The 16,618-nt window shown below is 54.8% G+C and overlaps 2 protein-coding genes across 2 annotated transcripts; both read right to left on the reverse strand.

Annotated features, from left to right (window-relative positions):
- Positions 1-2,441: 2,441 nt before the first annotated feature.
- Positions 2,442-11,105, reverse strand: NSUN4 (NOP2/Sun RNA methyltransferase 4). Its single transcript, XM_051999844.1, has 6 exons — positions 10,215-11,105; positions 7,972-8,348; positions 5,163-5,317; positions 3,896-4,047; positions 3,504-3,628; positions 2,442-3,152 (listed from the first exon to the last, which is right to left on the reverse strand). The coding sequence occupies exons 1-6, from the start codon at positions 10,401-10,403 to the stop codon at positions 2,876-2,878; spliced, it is 1,275 nt and encodes a 424-aa protein (XP_051855804.1). The 5' UTR covers positions 10,404-11,105; the 3' UTR covers positions 2,442-2,875.
- Positions 11,106-11,193: 88 nt separating this feature from the next.
- On the reverse strand, positions 11,194-16,530 carry LOC127563403 (cytochrome b-c1 complex subunit 6, mitochondrial). The gene is made up of 4 exons (XM_051999848.1): positions 16,405-16,530; positions 12,447-12,470; positions 11,754-11,915; positions 11,194-11,397 (listed from the first exon to the last, which is right to left on the reverse strand). Exons 1-4 carry the CDS (start codon positions 16,453-16,455, stop codon positions 11,365-11,367), a joined length of 270 nt encoding a protein of 89 aa, XP_051855808.1. The 5' UTR covers positions 16,456-16,530; the 3' UTR covers positions 11,194-11,364.
- Between the last annotated feature and the right edge of the window lie 88 nt (positions 16,531-16,618).

Genomic DNA, 16,618 nt, shown 5'->3' on the forward strand with positions numbered 1-16,618 from the left:
CTCCAATTGATAAATGGTCAAAAGAAATGAATAGACAATTTTCAGATGAAGAAATTGAAACTATTTCTAGTCACATGAAAAGATGCTCCAAATCACTATTGATCAAAGAAATGCAACTTAAGACAACTCTGAGATACCACTACATATCTCTTAGATTGGCTAAGATGACAGGAAAAGACAATGATGAATGTTGGAGGGGATGTGAGAAAACTGGGACACTGATGCATTGTTGGTGGAGTTGTGAATGTATCCAATCATTCTGGAGAGCAATTTGGAACTCTGCTCAAAAAGTTATCAAGCGCATATCCTTTGATCCAGCAGTGTTTCTATTGGGCTTATATCCCAAAGAGATCTTAAAGGAGGGAAAGGAACCCACATGTGCAAGAATGTCTATGGCAGCCCTGTTTGTAGTGGCCAGAAACTAGAAACTGAGTGGATGCCCATCCATTGGAGAATGGCTGAATAAGTTGTGACATATGAATGTTGTGGAATATTATTGTTCTGTAAGAAACGATCAGGAGGAGGATTTCAGAGAGATCTGGAGAGACTGACAGGAAGTGATGCTGAGCAAGTGAGCAGAACCAGGAGAACATTGTACACGGCAACAATAAAACTATATGAAGATCAGTTCTCATTGACATGGCTCTCTTCAACAATGAGATGATTCAAACTAGTTCCAATTGTTCAGTCATGAAGAGCGCCATCCACAGCCAGATAGAGAACCATGAGAACTGAGTGTGGTTCACCCCATAGCATTCTCACTCTCTCTGTTGTTTGCTTGCATTTTGTTTTCTTTCCCAGTTTTTTTTTTTTCCTTCCTTCTTGAACCGATTTTTTGTGTGCAGCAAGATAAATTTGCATACATATATTGGCTTCAACATATACTTTAACACATTTAACATATATTGAACTACCTGCCCTCTAGGAGAGGGGATAGGAAAAAGGAGGGGATAATTTAGAACAGAAGGCTTTGCAAGGGTCAATGTTGAAAAATTATCCATGCTTGTTTTGTAAATAAAAGGCTTTAATAAAAATAAAAAAATAGGCAAATATTTACATTAGGAATGGGGGAAAAAAGAAAAAAGAATTTGGTTGGTTGGCATTGTAGCCCTTGAGATCCTGCCCATTTTCAGTATGGGTTACTGGGCTGCTCCAGACATGAGGCACTCAGTGTTTGCTGTGTATGGAGTCTCCCCTTTATGGCGTAGACTCCTCCCAAACAAGGACTGCTTCTTCCTTCATATTTGTGTGTCCAGGCCGACTCTCCCTTTCCAATCTTCCTTCTGTCAAGGGCACCATCAGCCTCCCAGCCTCCCAGGTTCACACCTTTGTCACTATCCTTGACTGCTCAAGCTCGGTTCAAAGTTTATTTCTAATTGCTGGATCCTTTTCTAAAGCAGCTGAATTGCTGCCCATTCTTTTAGCCCTCATTCTTTTCGACTATTTTTCAGCCTCTAACCCTGTCTGTCACCCACTCAGTCCTGGGGGCTGAAAACGATCTTTGTGTGTCACCAATAAAAATTGTCACACTTTTCATCTCCTATATTTGTATTTCAAAGATTCTACTCAATTAAAATTTTTTTTTTTAAAGTTCTTTAATCCATTTTAAAATCTTCCCAAAAGTTCCAGGGCATTTGGAGCTCATTTGTGAAAAATATAATATCATTCAATTACTTTGTAAGAACACCTGATTGACACCACAGAAGTTAGAAACTTACTGGCCAATTTTCAACAAAACCTTTTATATAATTAGTAGAAAATGAGATTGAAAAGTACGTTTCATGGTTTAGTAAGCACAGCCTTATTTTTTCCATCTGGGGCTGGCAGCCATGAAGAGCAAAGACTGACCTACAGTGAACTTAGAAGCACACCTTTGAATTGCTGCCTCAAAAAGCACCAAATTAAAAAAAAAAAAAAAACATCAAAGACTACGATGTCATCATTCTTACTAAAAATATCATTGCTAATAGTATTTTGATGAGAACAAAAAAAATGTATTTTCTCCCAGGGCCATGCGTACAAAATGTTTCTCTTATGGGATGTATAAACAAGTCTGGAGACTAGAGAAGGGAGAGGAACTGGCTGGGCCCGTTCGGTTTGGTCCCAGAGGGCAGAAAGTTCCCCAAAGCTCTGAAATGAAGTTTTCCGTTCCCAGAGATGCCCAAGTGCACCACCATCTGTCTCAGAGGCTGGTGAGAGAGTCTCAGTGAGGGAAGGGGGGCTGGAGCTTGAGACAAGGATCCAAGCTAGTCTGGGAGGGAGGGAGAAGCTAGAACCCCACCCCCTACCCAACTACTTCATACCAGGATTAGACTTCCCTGGCTGAAGGAAGTCTCCCCTCTCCCCAGATTCTCTGTAGACTCGGGTAGCCCACATTGTTTGCCCAAGGGCAGATTCTCAATAGCCAGAGCCTGAAGTAGATGAAATAAACATACAACCCAGCCAATCCATAAGCTTTTATTAAGTACCTACTGTATGCCAGGCATTGTGATGGACTTTAAGGAAACAAAAGCTGAAGCAGCCACTCTGCTCTGCCCACAGTCCCATTAACACTGTTGTGGGTCTAGAGGGGTAAGGAGCCCTAAGTCTTCCGGATCTTCAAGGGAGAGAGGAAGCCATCGATATGAGTGATGTGCCCCGGACTGTGCCAGAGCCTCCCCCAACTGTTCCTTGTGCCCGCTGGAAGGCCGGCCCCTCCCTTTGCTCTCTCAGGAGGCAGCAAAGTAAATCAGGCCCTGAGTCACGGAGGCAGAATGGAGGGGGTGCCATCCCATTTCCCACCATCTCCCACCCATCCTCCCCGGGTCCTCCTGGGCCTCTGTGCTGGAAATCCACAGGAGTTCTGCAGGGGAAGGAGGCTCAGGCAGCCAAGCTGCTAAGTCAGTCTCCGTAGCCTACAGAAGTACATGGGTCCAAAGTTGGCCCAAAGGATGGGGAGAACCAGCTCTCCCATGCGGCACGATGGGAAGAAGGAGAAGGTGTCCTGGAAGAGATGTTGGAAGCAACTCAGGTCTTCCACCTGGACGTGGATCTGGTACTGATTGGCCAGAATGTCGACGGCCCCGCCCACAACATACTCGTTCTGCAGGTGGGAGAGGGTGCAAGTGGAATAGACGGCCGCCCCTCCGGGCCTGGTGGCGAGCAGGCCAGCCCTGAAACCAAAGAGAGGAAGGAGAGAAGGGGGTGAAGGGCCAGATCCGGCAGGGAGTACGCTAAGCGTGCTCCTGCTTGTCCTCCCCCAGGAAACCAAAGAGAGGAGAGAAGGGGGTGAAGAGCCAGATCCGGCGGGGAGTACGCTAAGCGTGCTCCTGCTTGTCCTCCCTCAGGAAATTCTCCTGGATTGATTCTGGGTCAGTAGACAGCTGCCTGAGAGCCCTGGCACCGCGTGCCTCCCAGAGTTGGTGAGTCCGTCCAGGCTCCAGCTCATCCTCAGCGGCACCCCCCGGCTCCTCCCACAAGGTCTCACCAGCTCCCAGCATGCCTCACGGCCCCTCCCCACTTACACCAGGAGCTGCACCTGCAGCATGGGCAGCATCTGGCGCTCGGACTTCCGCGAGCGCTGGAAGATGTTATTGTTCTCCTCCAGCACCGAGTGTCGGTCAGTGGTACAGGGCACATCCACCAGCACCTGTGCCCAGAGAATAGGCCTGAGAAAGCAGCGGGGCCCGTGCCAGCCCGGCCCAGCCAACCCCCAAAGGAGGGCAATACCACAAACGGGCGGCTCGGGGAGGGACCCTGGGCCAGACCGTCCTCCAGCTCAGGGGCACTCACAGCATGTGAATGATCACACACACACACACACACACACACACACACACACACACACCTCCTCTGGAACACACAGGGCTGGTTCCTGAGGTCCCCTCGGGGCTGGGGCAGCAGGGCCATCACTCACCCGGTCATAAGTGTCCCTCTCTAGGTCTCCCCACTTCCTTCCATCCTGGGACGTGACTCGCACCTGGCTCACATCCTGGGGTACGTAGCTGCGCAGAACCTGCCTCAGCCTCCTGGTTCGGGAGCCAGAGATGTCATTGGCTGTCAGGTGACCTGGGGGAAGGAGAGTGGACTGGAGACCCCGGGGGAAGAGCTGCCCAGGGCCTGACCAAGTGGCGGGGGTTGGGCCCAGTCCTCAGAGTGCTGCGGCCACACCAAGAAAGCGCTGGCTTCCACCTGCTGACCCAAAGGGCACAGATTGGCCCAGGAAGGAGGCCATTCACAGCCTGGCCTGGCCCTCACAAGTCACATGATGTCACAAGCGTTCTCATCTTACACAGGGTCAGCACAGCCTGGGAAGGGAAGGAGCTCTCCGAAACCAGAGAGTGAGCAGCAGAAAGGGGCATCCAACCTGGTCCCAAAGCCACAGACATCCCAGGGTCTCCAGAGCCTCGGCTAGTGCACCCCCCACTGCATTCTCCTCTACACGCTTTCTAAAAGTGGCTGCTCGGGGGTCTGCAGAAGATCTACACGAGAGGGCCGCCACCAGCTCCTGAGGAGGCCTGTCCACTCTGGGATGGCTCCCGTAGGTAGAGAGGAATGCTTCCTGACACCCAGCCTACGCGGGTCTCTTGGGCCGTCTCTTGGGCCCTCTCCCGGCCCTGCCCAGTTCTGCCCTCTGCGGCCAAGAGCAATGGGGCTCGGCCTTTTTTCACATGAACCCAAGATTCGCTCAAATTCCCTTCATGGGCTCAGACTCGGGGCCTTTCCCCCTGGCTGTCCAGGACTCCCCCACCCCTCGTCTCCAGGCCTGGGCTCTCCCAGCGCCCACACACATGATCTCTGTGGCCGTAAGCCTGCCTCAGCTCACGGGAGGAAATCAAGTTCTGTCCCAGCTACAAAAGCAGGGACAGGATCTGCGCCTTCCCGACTCCCAGCAAGGCTCTCTCTGAAGCCCGAAGCAGCTCTAAGACGTGCAGCCCTATCTTCTCCAGGGTCCTTCTGAGCCTGATCTCTCCCCCAAGGAAGAACCATTTCCTATGTGGCTGCTGCCGAGCTGAAGCCCGGGGACGTTGCCAATCTTGTCGGGTCCTTCCCACAGGGAGGGGGAATACAGGAGCATCATTTCTGAGGCAAGGAGGGAAGCCACCTGTCCCCGTCGCTCCCCCCGACGCTCCTGAGGCAGGCAGGCTTCAGAGAGCCTGCAGACTGTCTGCACCCTCACTTACGGCAGCAGCCGGTCAGGAGCAGGGCCAGCGTCTTCCCCCCGGGCCCAGCACACAGATCAAGGACGGCGTCACCCGGCTGCACATCTAGAGCCAGCACAGGCAGCAAGGAGGAGGCATCCAGGAGGTAGTAGTCAAGAAGGCCCAGGCTGCCGGCCCTGGAAAACAGACCGAGGAGCTTCAGGAGCAGAGCCTGAGGAGGCTCCCCACATACGGGCAGTGCCCAGAGGCAGCAGGCTGCCCCACCCCAGAGGACCCAGAGGCAGAGGAAAAGCTTCCTGACCAGCGGGATGGACAATCTGCAAGGGGTGAAAATTCCCTTTCCCTGGGTCATTTGATTCTGGTGGCTGAAGTCCTGTGGGCCAGGGCAGACAGCCACACTTGGCTTCTGGTGCAGGACACTTAAGGACAACGGGACATAGCTACCCTATCCTGCTCTGGGGAACAGGAAGCCAATGTTCTCTCTCCACAGGGGATTAATAAGAAACACGACTAAGACGTCTGCACATCTGCATGCTGCTCTCCGGAGCAGGGAGCACACAACTGCGGCCCAGGACACTGCCAAGAAGCTCGGAGGATCTGAGGGTGGGCCGCGAATGTCTCAAACTCAAACTACTTTGGACTGACACAGAGATAAGGGCTTGAGTGGGCTCCAAACAGTTGGAAAGGCTACAGAAGCATGGCCGATCCTTGCTATAGCTTTCTACAGGAGGATCGAAGGGCACAACTTCCATGAGTGAGTGACCAGATGCATTTCCACTCTGGAAGACTTCCTCCCACATCCTCCCATCTAGTCTTTGTGGAGGAAATACCCCAAGAGCAGCCCCTGTTCTTTCTTCCCTTCCCCTGGGGGGAGAGCTAGGGAACTTTCAGAGCCCGGCCTCTCCCTGTCCTTAAATGATAGCCAGCCACACCTCAGGCAGCCCTCCTCCCCAACCAGGTCTTTACGGCACATGTAACTCTGAGTCTTCAGACACCACAATCAAAAGCTGTGTGCCAGGTTTACCAAGGTATGACTTCCCAGGTAGGACTGACCCAGGATCCACAGAAGCACCAGCAGCCTCCTGTCTGTGGCTCTCTCCTGGCCTCCTATTCAATTCTAGGCCTGCAGCCTTCAGCAGCATCTGCCCGGCTCATGGGGCCACCCCCTGCCCGTCCGGACAAAAGCAAGGGCCCCCTCCCGAGGCAGCCTAGAGAGAGCTTTAGGCTGGGTTTTTTGCACGGTTTTCCCTGAGGAGACCAATTCTGACGTCTTTCACACCCCCCCAGGTGGAGATCTCACCCCCACCAGGTGGAGATCTCGCCTCCATGGGTATTCTGAGCCGGCTCTTTTCCATCCCAGTAGCAAACAACGTTCTCCCTGCTTTGAGCCTGGCGTGACATCAGTGGGAAGACTGCTCGCTCAAGGACTCAGGGCAGTGCTGTGTTCCAGGGGCCCCAGGGTTTCTCCATCCCCCACAGCCGTCCCAGTGGGCTCCCCCACTCTGCGCTGTGGGACGTGCAAGGAAGGTCCAGTGTGCCGCCCATGACTAAGCAGCCGTTTTTCAGCACCTTGCGGGTGAACAGCACCTGGGCTACAGGAGACAGAAGCCCTTTCCTGCTTTCCAGAAGCTCACGGCCCCGTGGGGAGACGCTCCTGGAGGTTCAGCTACCAAGCAGAGGTCTGGCTCCTTCTTTCAGGTCATTCCCAGTGCTCTTCAGTAGCGGTGGCTGCAGCCGCTGTAGCCATGGCACCCAGGCTGCCCCTCCTCGGGGGCTGCTACCCAGGAAGAGAGCAGATGGTGGAGGCAGCAACCGGACTTGCCAGGCCCCTGCTGCTTCGGCCAGGCTGCCCAGTGTGGGGATGCCTGGCCCCTTCTTCGTAGGAATTGCCTCCCCAGGACTGGGGGCTCCTGTTCCCACCTGACTGCTGGTGGCAGCTGGTCAGTAGTCGTTGCTGGTGGGTCCCTTCTCTACAGAGATTTCCCCCCTCCAGAGAGGCTGGGCTGGAAACAGCTCCGGTAGTCTGGGGGCACTGCAAGGCACTGCAAGGCTCCTGTGTTAGCGTCCTGGCTTGTGGCCGTCAGTCTGAGGGCGAATGGCGGGGCCTTCCCTGCCTGGCCTGTCTCCTGGGTCTCCCTCAGGGCCCCTGCGACAGCAGCGGCTGATCCCGGGCCTGCTCCATCACACCTGCAGGTCAGGCTTTCAAGGCTGAGAGAATGGTGCCGGGAGGCGGGGCGGCTCAGCCACAAGGGGCTGCACTTGGAACCCCCCGAGCGTCACCGGGAGTGGAGCCTCATGAGGAGGGGAGCCTCAGGCCCAGACTCACGAAGAGCAGGACCATGGCTGGGCTGCAGGAGCCTTGAGCCAAGCATGGGGAGAGGAGGGGTCTGGAGCTGGCCCCCAAAGCAGCTCAGGCAGGATGAGAACGAGGGATTACTGGCACCAGCTCTGCCCGCTGTGGGGCCTTAGAAAGGGAGGTGCAGGCCGAGGTCTCCTCCATCTGGGAGCCCTACGCCCTCGCTCCCTGTCCTCCCTGCTTTCTGTGGCAGTAACCCGGGCCACCTTCTTCTTCTCGGCATTTCCCCATTTCAGAAACCTTGGGAACTCACCTGCCAGCTCCCACCAGGCCCCTCCTGAGTCCTGGGGCTGCTCCCCTAGCCAGCATCTGCCTGGCCCCACTCTCTCCATGACAGCCCCAGGCACCCTCCCTCTCTTGACCTGTTCCTTGAACTGAAAAGTAGAGTCAAGGATATACCGTCCCCATCCCCCCCCTTCCCCCTCCCCAGGTTGCCCCAGCCCTAAAGGACTCACCTGCCTTCCCGCGTCCTACCTGGATGGATGGAAGCGGCTGATGTCCCCTCTGGTGAACGTGTAGCATCGCAGGTTGGGGCTGCAGGGCCAGGGGGTTGCTGGCGGGGGGGGTGTCTCAAGCTCTGGAGGAAGGGCAGGGGCACTGGGATCTTTGGAGAGGGCCTCCTGCTGGCCCCTTCTCTGTGCCTCCATCACAAAATCTTTGGCCTTGAGCTGCTCTAACTCGGAGGCGGTTTTGTCCCAAGTGGAGAAGTTGTTGACCAGAGCCCCGTACTTCTGCTCCGAGAGGAGGCTGACCCGGATGGAGGGCCACAGGTCTCCAAACTGCACCTTGTAGTTCACATCAAAATTCTGCAGGGCCAAGCGGGCGGAGGAGAACTTTGGCTCTGTGGAGGCCTGCAAAGGTGAGAGAGGGTTCTCAGGCTGTTCCCCCCGGCCTCCTGAGTCACGGCCAGACTCACTTTACCATTTCATACGTGTCATTCACTTGCTGAAAGATGCCTTTTGTGCCAAATTCAAATTCAGTTCAATGAGCATTTTTGTCAGCTCAATAAAGCACAAAACATGAAAAAAACCTGGAAAAGTCCCTGCTTTGTGACCCTGAACAAACAGCTCTTCATGGTCCGGGCAAGTCTCCAAAACAGCAAGACTCTGAGAAGGGGCTGACCCCGAAGCTTGGGTCCCTCTGTCCTGCTGTGCAGTGGGCTCAGCCCTCACCGCACCCCTGAACTCCCACATCCTGGGTCCCCCAAACAGGATGTAAATGCTTTTGACACCAGGGACTAGTTGGTGTCCTTCTGTCTCTAGCACTCAGCACAGTGCCTGGCACACAACAAGTGCTTAGCAGATGCTTAAAGACGTTTGCCCTTGTCCTCGAGGAGCGCTCGCAGATAAGCAGAGGCCCTGCTCTCCGTTTCATTTTGTGTGGAGCCTGGGTCAAGACAAAGGATGATGGACTCGGGATAGCACGGGCCCTTGGAGACGTCTCTAGTGTTCATGGGGCTGTGTGTTGGTTATGGAGCAGAGGACAGAGGGCAAGCTGCGTGACCCTGGGCAAGTCACTTCCCCTTGTTTGCCTCCGTTTCCTTGTCTGTCAAATGGGCTCAGGAGGAGCTGGCACCCCACTCCTGTGTCTGTGCCCAGAAAACCCCAGATGGGGTCTCAAAGTCTCAGACAGGACTGAAATTGAAGGGAGATTCTAACAATCTGTCAATGACTCTATTTGGAATCTGTGATCCCGGGGTCCCCCTGACCTTGGAGGGCTTTTATTCCTGGAGATCTGCGAGGATCATAAAAGTCCTCTGGCCTAGGAATATAATAATATTTCTTTCCTTAGATTTTGGGGAAGATAGAGTAGAGATCCTGAGGCCCTCTGACCTTGTGCTACTGTTCTAACAATCTGCCCCTCAACAAACATGGCTGCCTGTCAATAAGCGATCTGCTGGTCAGTTCTACCTCTGGCGCACAAAACCAGCCCATCAGCGACGTGACAGACCCGATCTCTGGGTTTTCCTATAGTCCCCTTCCTGCTCCCCGTTCTCTGCTACTCCCTTGGGAAGGGAGCCCGCGCTGTTGAACGCCTAAGGAAGCTTTTGCCCCTTAACTTGGAGACAAACCGAGTTCTCGAATTCTTCCAGCACAGCCGCGACACCGCCCCGGGGACCCCCCAAACGTGGTCGGGCTGCTTTATCCCTGAACAAAACAACCCCACAACAGCGCCTGTTATCGGGGGCAGGCGACGCTGGGCGCCTAGGGGGACAGGTAAACGATTCGACACCGAGTATAAGTGCAGGGGGAAGGCGCGGACGTTGGGGGGGCCGCTGCAGGCCTCAGGGCAGGCAGGAAGAAGGTCCGCAGGCCGATGACCGCGGAGGGGCTCCAGGGGCAGCAGGGGCTGCACGTAACCTCGGAGTTCGGCCCGCCCATCGCTCGCTCCTCCCCCCACTCTGGGGCAAGCAGCTCCCTCCTACTCCGGGGTGATTCGATACTGATTGGCGGCCGGCCCCGGCCTCGCAGGGTCACACGAGCCCGTACCCCAGCGTACGCCGTCCCAAGAAAGCACGAATTATCTGCGCGCTCATCCCCAGAAATAGGGACAAAGCGCGTTTGAGCTTCGCGCGCAAGTCCGGGCGCATGCGCACGCCACCCCAATCACAGCAAAGCAAAAGCTCACTTCCTGTCCGGGCGCGGAGGCCCCACCTCCACCCTCCCCATCACCCCCGTCCCCGGGCAGGGGACGCTTCCGGGGGGCCCGTCACTCACCCATTTTTTCTTGTGCCGCAGCCTCCGTGGAATCAGCCCAGGCGCGGGCCGCCTCAGCAGCTGGCGCGCCTCGGCCAGAACGCGCCAGGACGCCTCCATCATGTTGGCTACGCGTGCACACGTCTGCGCGTCCGTCGGCGTCCACTTCCGGCCTAACTGGAGCTCGGACCGGGGAGCAAGGACTTTCATTAAGATGGCGCCCACCACGCCGGAAGTCAGGGCGCTCCTGGGACGGGACGCGCCACGTGACGCCTAGTGGTGGGAGGGGCGAATCTCGGGCAATGACGTCAGGCGCGCGGACAAAGGCGCGGCCGAAGGGAGGCTTCTTTGTCCTCTGGTTTCCCACCGGCTCTTTGGCGCTTGTCGGGTCTTCTCCCACCCCGCATTTCCGCAAACAGAGGCTCCGGCAGGACTGTGCCCCAGAGCCCTTAAATCGCTGGCGAAATCCCCAGTCCTCCGGGGCTTTGCCTCGTTTCCACGAGCGCGGCACGTGGCAGAATTAACACTCATTTCCTTCCATGTCCGCCTTCTCCCCGCCCCCGCGCTCCTAAGGGTTCAAAGATGGGTTGAATAGGGAAGGGCGAGTGCCTCCTACACATCCCATACTGGGACAAATCTAGCCCTAGGTTCTCATAGCCCTCCCGGGGAGGGGCGCCACTAGCCTGGGGCAGCAGCCCAAGCACTTCTAAAAGCCCCATTTTACAGATGAGAAGACTAAGGCAGATAGCACTAAACACTGGGCAACATGTGGCTGAGCAAGGGGAATGTTAATGGAGGATGCTGAGCAAAGTCAAGGGGCGAGTCTGCGAGTAGGAGAGGTTCCGGGAGGAGGAAGGCCAAGAGCAGTTCCAGACCCCTCCCTGGAGCTGGACCCGGGATCGGCCCAGGCTCCTGCGACCACCCTGGGGGTTCTCCCTAAGAAGGGGAGCCAGTGCCTGGCTCAGTGCCAGATCCCAGCAGAAATGACAAGAGCCGCGTGCACAGATGACTAGACTTTATTACAAGGGAGCTGCTCCGGGTCACCCGGACTCCAGGCCCAAGCCTGCAGCCACCAGGCCTCATGCAGAGAGCAGGACAGGGGACACAGGATTTGAGATCCAGGGTGAGGTGAGCAGCAAGGAGGCTGCGGGGCTTCCCGGGCCTCGGAGGTTTATTTCACACTTTCAAAGAGCGTGTGAGCCACCTGAAGGAAGGAAAGAGGCAGTGAGCAAAGCTCCCTTGGGGGTCCTCTCAATGCTGGCACCCAACCTGGGTAAAGCTGAGCACTGCCAGGGTCCAGAGCCTGCTGGACACTAGGGACAAGCTGTTCCAGCCCTTGGGGAACCGCTCAGAGCCAGGTGCCCCACTAGGGGTGATGTGGGTGCTCCCGGAGGCCCCCACTCCAGATGCTCCTGGAAGCCTCAGTCCTCTGGTATGAGTAGGGGAGGCCCTGACAGCAAGCCCACCCTTGCACACGCCTGTCTCAGGGCGCAGGCCAAGCCCCCCTCCAGCCCGTTCCGACTAGCCCCAATCATCAGGCCTGTGTGAGTGGGGACTCACACAGTGGTCTCGGGCATGCAGGAAGTCAAAGAGCTCCTCGGTGCAGTCCTCCTCAGTGTGAGGGTTTGCAGACACTCGTTCTGCGCACGTCTCCAGCCGCTCTCGGGCCTTCACACACTTCTCCATCTGCTCACATTGCTCCCTCACAGTGGTCAGAGGGTCCTCAAAAGACACAAGAGCCAAGTCAAGGATCCAGGAGGCCTTTCCTCGGTGCCTGGGGCCAAGCCTCTGCCTCCTCACAGGACCCCCTTCACTGCCTTCGCCCAGGGCCTGGTTGACCTCACTTGGGGGTAACGAGCCTGAGAGAGCCGGTGGGGCTTTTTGGGGGGAAGAGGGCCTCCTCCCAAGGCCTGTGGTGCAGAGCAGGCTCTACCAGGAAGGGATGGAGTTACTGCTACCTGGGAGGCTGTGGGATTCTTGGCTCCCTTTAGCCCAGGAGCCTCAGCCAGCTGCAGCAGCATTGGCCGCCCCTTGGCTTGGACTGGTCAAATGTTCTCCAGGTCCCTGTGTTCCCACCCACATCAAGCACCCCGTCTGTTCTGCTCTAGGAGGCCAACAAGGGCTCACCCTTCCTCGCAGTAATCTCCCCTGTAGCACCAAGGACAGAAGGGGTCCCCCTCCCCAAAATACGTTTACTACAGCTTGAATCTTTAGCTTTTACAGGGATGGTTTCAGTTGTAAAATGGTTCTTACCACCAATTCTGGTTCTTCTTCTTCCTACAAGAGAAAGGAGAGCCATGAGTGGCAGACAGTCCAACAGTGGCCATACTAACTTAAGGTTCACCATATGCTATGACGGCTTCCGCGTCACCCATTAACACCAATAACACCAGGGATAGGCAAAAACTAAGACCCCGGGCTCAGAAACTCAAGCAAGTTCTGATGAACACACTGTCTGATCTGCAAAAGCCATAAAGTCACCGCCTAACTCAAAAGCAGCCCGTGGTGGCCCATCACCCAGGGGAACCACCAGCATGTAGAGACCCCTATGGTGTTTCCATAGCACTTCCAGGAACTGTTGGTGCTTTACAAAAAATCTCGTGTGTTCCTCCCAACAGCCCTGAAGTGCCTTATCTTAGAGGGAGGAAGCTGAGGCACAAAGGGGTGAAGTGACTTGCCCAGTCACACAGCTAATAAACATCTGTGTTCAGATTTTCCTGACTCCAGGCCCAGGAGTCTGCCAGGCAGAGAAACTAGGTGGGCCTCTAGGACGCCTAGAATACCAGACAAGCCAAAACTTAGTGACAAACCCTAACCCGCAAGGCCCAAGATGCTCAAGGTGCTGGGGGTACAGACAAGGCCAGGGCATGAAGCACAGGGTGGGCTGAGGCTGCAGAGAACAAAGGACAAGGGTAAATTGAGAAACGCCCTGGAGAGAGGGCCAGGCCTGAAGTCAGCAAGACCTATGTTCAAAGCTGGCCTGGGACACTCACTGTGTGACCTGGGTAAGTCACCTCTTGTTTCCTCATCTGTTTAAAAAAAAAAAAAAAAAGACCAGGGGCACTCATCTCCCAGGCTTGTGGTGAGAACAAAATCCTATTAACACAGCTGCAGGCAATGGGATGTTAATATACGATAGGAAATGACTAGGAAAACAGAAGAACAAACTTAAGGCAGAATGAAGCAACAGACCCTAGAGATGACAATATAAAAAAGAAGGAATTGAGCGCTAGGATTTGGAGATGAAGAGGATGTTTTATCTACATTTCCACAAAATACCTCAGACTCTCCTTTCAGAGTAGATGGCGTGTTAATGGTTCAGCACTCGAGAACCTGTAGTAAGCTACAGGTTCACATTTTACTCGGATGGAGGCCTAGACGGGCCCCTCAAACTTGCAGAAGACCAAGTTGGAAGAAAGCTAGCACTGGATAACAAGCCACAGCATTAGCTTAAATCTAACAAGAAAATTCAATAAGGATAAATGTCAAGTCTTGTATCTAGGTGTAAAAATTAATTTCAAATAAGATCTGAACATGACCAGCGCATTTAGGTAGCAGTTCTGAAAACAATCTGGGGGCTGAAGGGGACTGCCAAGTTCAATGGGTTAATAGTGATGAGGATCAATCTTGGGTGGCAGGAAGAGGGCTGGAGCCCCCAAGGAGAGGAGCATCGGTAAATCCTCCTGTGCTGGTCGGATCTCATTTGCAGCCCCAGTCCAGTTCTGGGCACCACGTACTTGAGGACACCAATAAACTCCAAGTGTAGAGAAGACAATCAGGAATGGGTGAGCTCTGGCACACAAGGACGAGTGGAAGGAATGGAACACATTCAATTTGGAGAAACACAATGGCTTCAAGTACTAGATAAACCATGAGATGGAGAAGGCTCTTTTACTACGGAGGCACCATGGGAGGAAGAAGCCTCACTCATGCCTTGGTGTTTCAGAGAAAACCAGGCTCTCTTTAGAGATCTCTGAGGAAACATTGGGGTCACTTTTTAGATTTCTATAAAAGGATGACCAGATGCCCTCTGTCTTCCTTTCTACCTTCCAATTTGGGAACATGACATTGCTGAGATGTGGGGCAGCTGTGCTGAATTGCTTTTCTATTTTCCTTTAAATTCTGTTAGAAGGGAGGGGAAAGATAGGAAGATGTCAAAATAAAAGATATCAATATAAAAACTGCCAAAGCATTAACAAGAAATACATGCTTGTTACATTCATGGCCAAGAATGTCCCTGGATAGGGAGGAAAGCAATTCAAGAAATATAGCAAAAATGTCTTTTGTTGAATTGCCGCCCTTTTTTCTAATGGAAAAAAACTTATGGGAAGGGGAGAGAAACCAATGTGAAGCAGAGCAGAAACAAGACACTACTTTTTAAAAAGCAATCTTTTTTTTAGAGGAGTCTGCTAATCTCAGTAATGGTTTCAGCACCCGAGAGGCCTCAAGATGACACCTGTGTCATGAAGGGGGACCCTGTGGGAGCAGCATTAACACTTTCTGAGAATAACCTTCCAGGTGCAGCTGGCATTCAGATTAGGATAAACCTAAAATCTCTAAGCCCCTCTCAGGTCAGTTTCTCAGACTCCCCCCAATCAGCACTCATGTCCAGGTTCCCAGATCTTGGCAGTAACTTATGGGGGGCATAGGCTTAGACGGCCGCTCTCCCATTTATAAATGAGCCCAGAGAAGGAACCAGTCCTGTCCAAACATCCAAAGCAGAGCTAGCAACTGAACTACTGTTGACTCTCCTTTCTTTCCCCAGATCGTCTTGTCTCAGTTCTCATTCCATAACCTCTTGTTGTCTTCCTTTAGTGTTCATTCTGAGCAAAGGGCCCGTTTCCTCTCTGGTTTTGTCCCTTCAGTTATCTTCCCCCCTTAGAATGTAAGCTCCTTGAGGACAAGGGCTTTCTTTTTCTAGTAGCTCTACCTTCACCGTTTAGCACAGTCTCTAGCACACAGCAGGGATGTAACTCAATGCTGGTGGTCTGTCCCTGCTCCTCTCACTATGTCACATTAAGCCAAAGGAGGACTCTTAAAGGGGCTGGAATCAGCAAACCCAGCTTTTTCTAGGAATTGACTGAAATGGGAGGAGACACCCAGGATAACAGCTTGAGGACTCAACAGTCTGTTAAGGGTTAAGCCCTGGGGAAGCAGCAGAGAGTGAGTTAGTAGAGGAGGGAATGAAAGGGGATGGGGGGGAGGGGCTGTGGAGAAGAAAGAAGGGGGTGGGCTCCAGGGTGCTCGAGGGTCAGCCTAGACAAGACAGCTTCATCAGAAAATGGAGTGAATGGGAGATGACGTCAGGGGATGTGAAGAAAGGTGGTGAAAAGGGGGCCTCAAGAACAGCCTCCTATGCGCTTCGATGAGGTCATCTTGATGGAGGGGCTAAGGGGTGGAGTGGCAAGGAGGACAAAGAGGTCGGCGGAGACAATCCAGGCGGGAGCGGCCGCGGCCGCAGTGACCAGGGAGGGGGATGGAGGGAGGAGCCAGGGGAGGACCACCCCGCGTGCAGCCTCGGGGACGGCGAGGGCGTGGCCGCACCCCCCACCCCAGACCACCCGGGCCGCACAGGCAAGCAGGGGCTGCAAGGGGGGGAGGGGAGCCAAGGGCAGCAGCAGCGGGCGGGCGGGGGGCCCGGAGGGACCCAGGGCCTGCATGATGATCCTTGGAGAAGGTCACGCGGGGAGCCCCAGAGGAGAGCGGGGTCAGCAGGGTCAAAAGCTGCAGAGGGGGAGGGAAAGGTGATCACTCACACTCCCGCTGCTGAGCTTGCAGTCTGCTAGGACCCCCAAGTCTTCTTCGGACAAACGGCCTCAAATCACGCGTGCCCGTGTTCACAGTGCTGCCTGTATACAGGGCCCTGGGTCCTCATCCCGCCTCTGCCACCTGCACCTTCTTTGTGTGAAATGGGCAACGGGAGGCGAGCGGAGACACCCAGAGGCGTCTGAGGCCCGACCCCCACCCCCGGATCCATTAGAGACCTCCTCCGGGAGGACCTGGGTATGCGAACGGTCGCCCCACGCCTGGGGGACACTCAGAACCTTTGTTCCTTTTCTCGGCTGGCTTCCCCCATCCAACCCCGCCCCCACGCTAGAAAGGCCGAAGGCCTACGAGCTCTTAAAGCATGCAGCAGCTATTCCAGGCTTTTCAACGATGGGGAACCGGAAGCCACAACCCCAAGGCTCCGTGGCCCGCCGTGTTCCCTCACCTTCTTCGGTTCCTCGCCGTTCAGCGCCTTCTTCTCGTCCTCGACCACCATGTCTCCCGTCCGCTACAGCTTCAGCAAGCACGACTCCTCCCTACTGGCCGAGAAGGACTCGCCAGGGTCACGGACCGGAAATTCAGTTCGCCAGCGGAAGGGAAGTAGCCTGTTCCAACGGCGCTGTTCAAGGGGGTGGGCGGCGCGCCCTGCGCCGCTTCTG

This window comes from Antechinus flavipes, chromosome 4, assembly GCF_016432865.1.
Source record: "Antechinus flavipes isolate AdamAnt ecotype Samford, QLD, Australia chromosome 4, AdamAnt_v2, whole genome shotgun sequence".
Lineage (NCBI taxonomy): Eukaryota > Metazoa > Chordata > Mammalia > Dasyuromorphia > Dasyuridae > Antechinus > Antechinus flavipes.

Excerpts from the sequence above, each read along its gene's own strand:
- LOC127563403 (XM_051999848.1), bottom strand. The coding sequence starts at position 16,455 with ATGGTGGTCGAGGACGAGAAGAAGGCGCTGAACGGCGAGGAACCGAAG. Across the intron at positions 12,471-16,404 it reads ACGGCGAGGAACCGAAGAAG|GAAGAAGAAGAACCAGAATT; the intron begins GTGAGGGAACAC and ends TTTCTCTTGTAG. Across the intron at positions 11,398-11,753 it reads TGCATGCCCGAGACCACTGT|GTGGCTCACACGCTCTTTGA; the intron begins GTGAGTCCCCAC and ends TCCTTCCTTCAG.
- NSUN4 (XM_051999844.1), bottom strand. The coding sequence starts at position 10,403 with ATGAAAGTCCTTGCTCCCCGGTCCGAGCTCCAGTTAGGCCGGAAGTGG. Across the intron at positions 5,318-7,971 it reads AGCCGCTTCCATCCATCCAG|GGCCGGCAGCCTGGGCCTTC; the intron begins GTAGGACGCGGG and ends TCTGTTTTCCAG. Across the intron at positions 3,153-3,503 it reads CTGCAGGTGCAGCTCCTGGT|GGCTGGCCTGCTCGCCACCA; the intron begins GTAAGTGGGGAG and ends CTTTGGTTTCAG.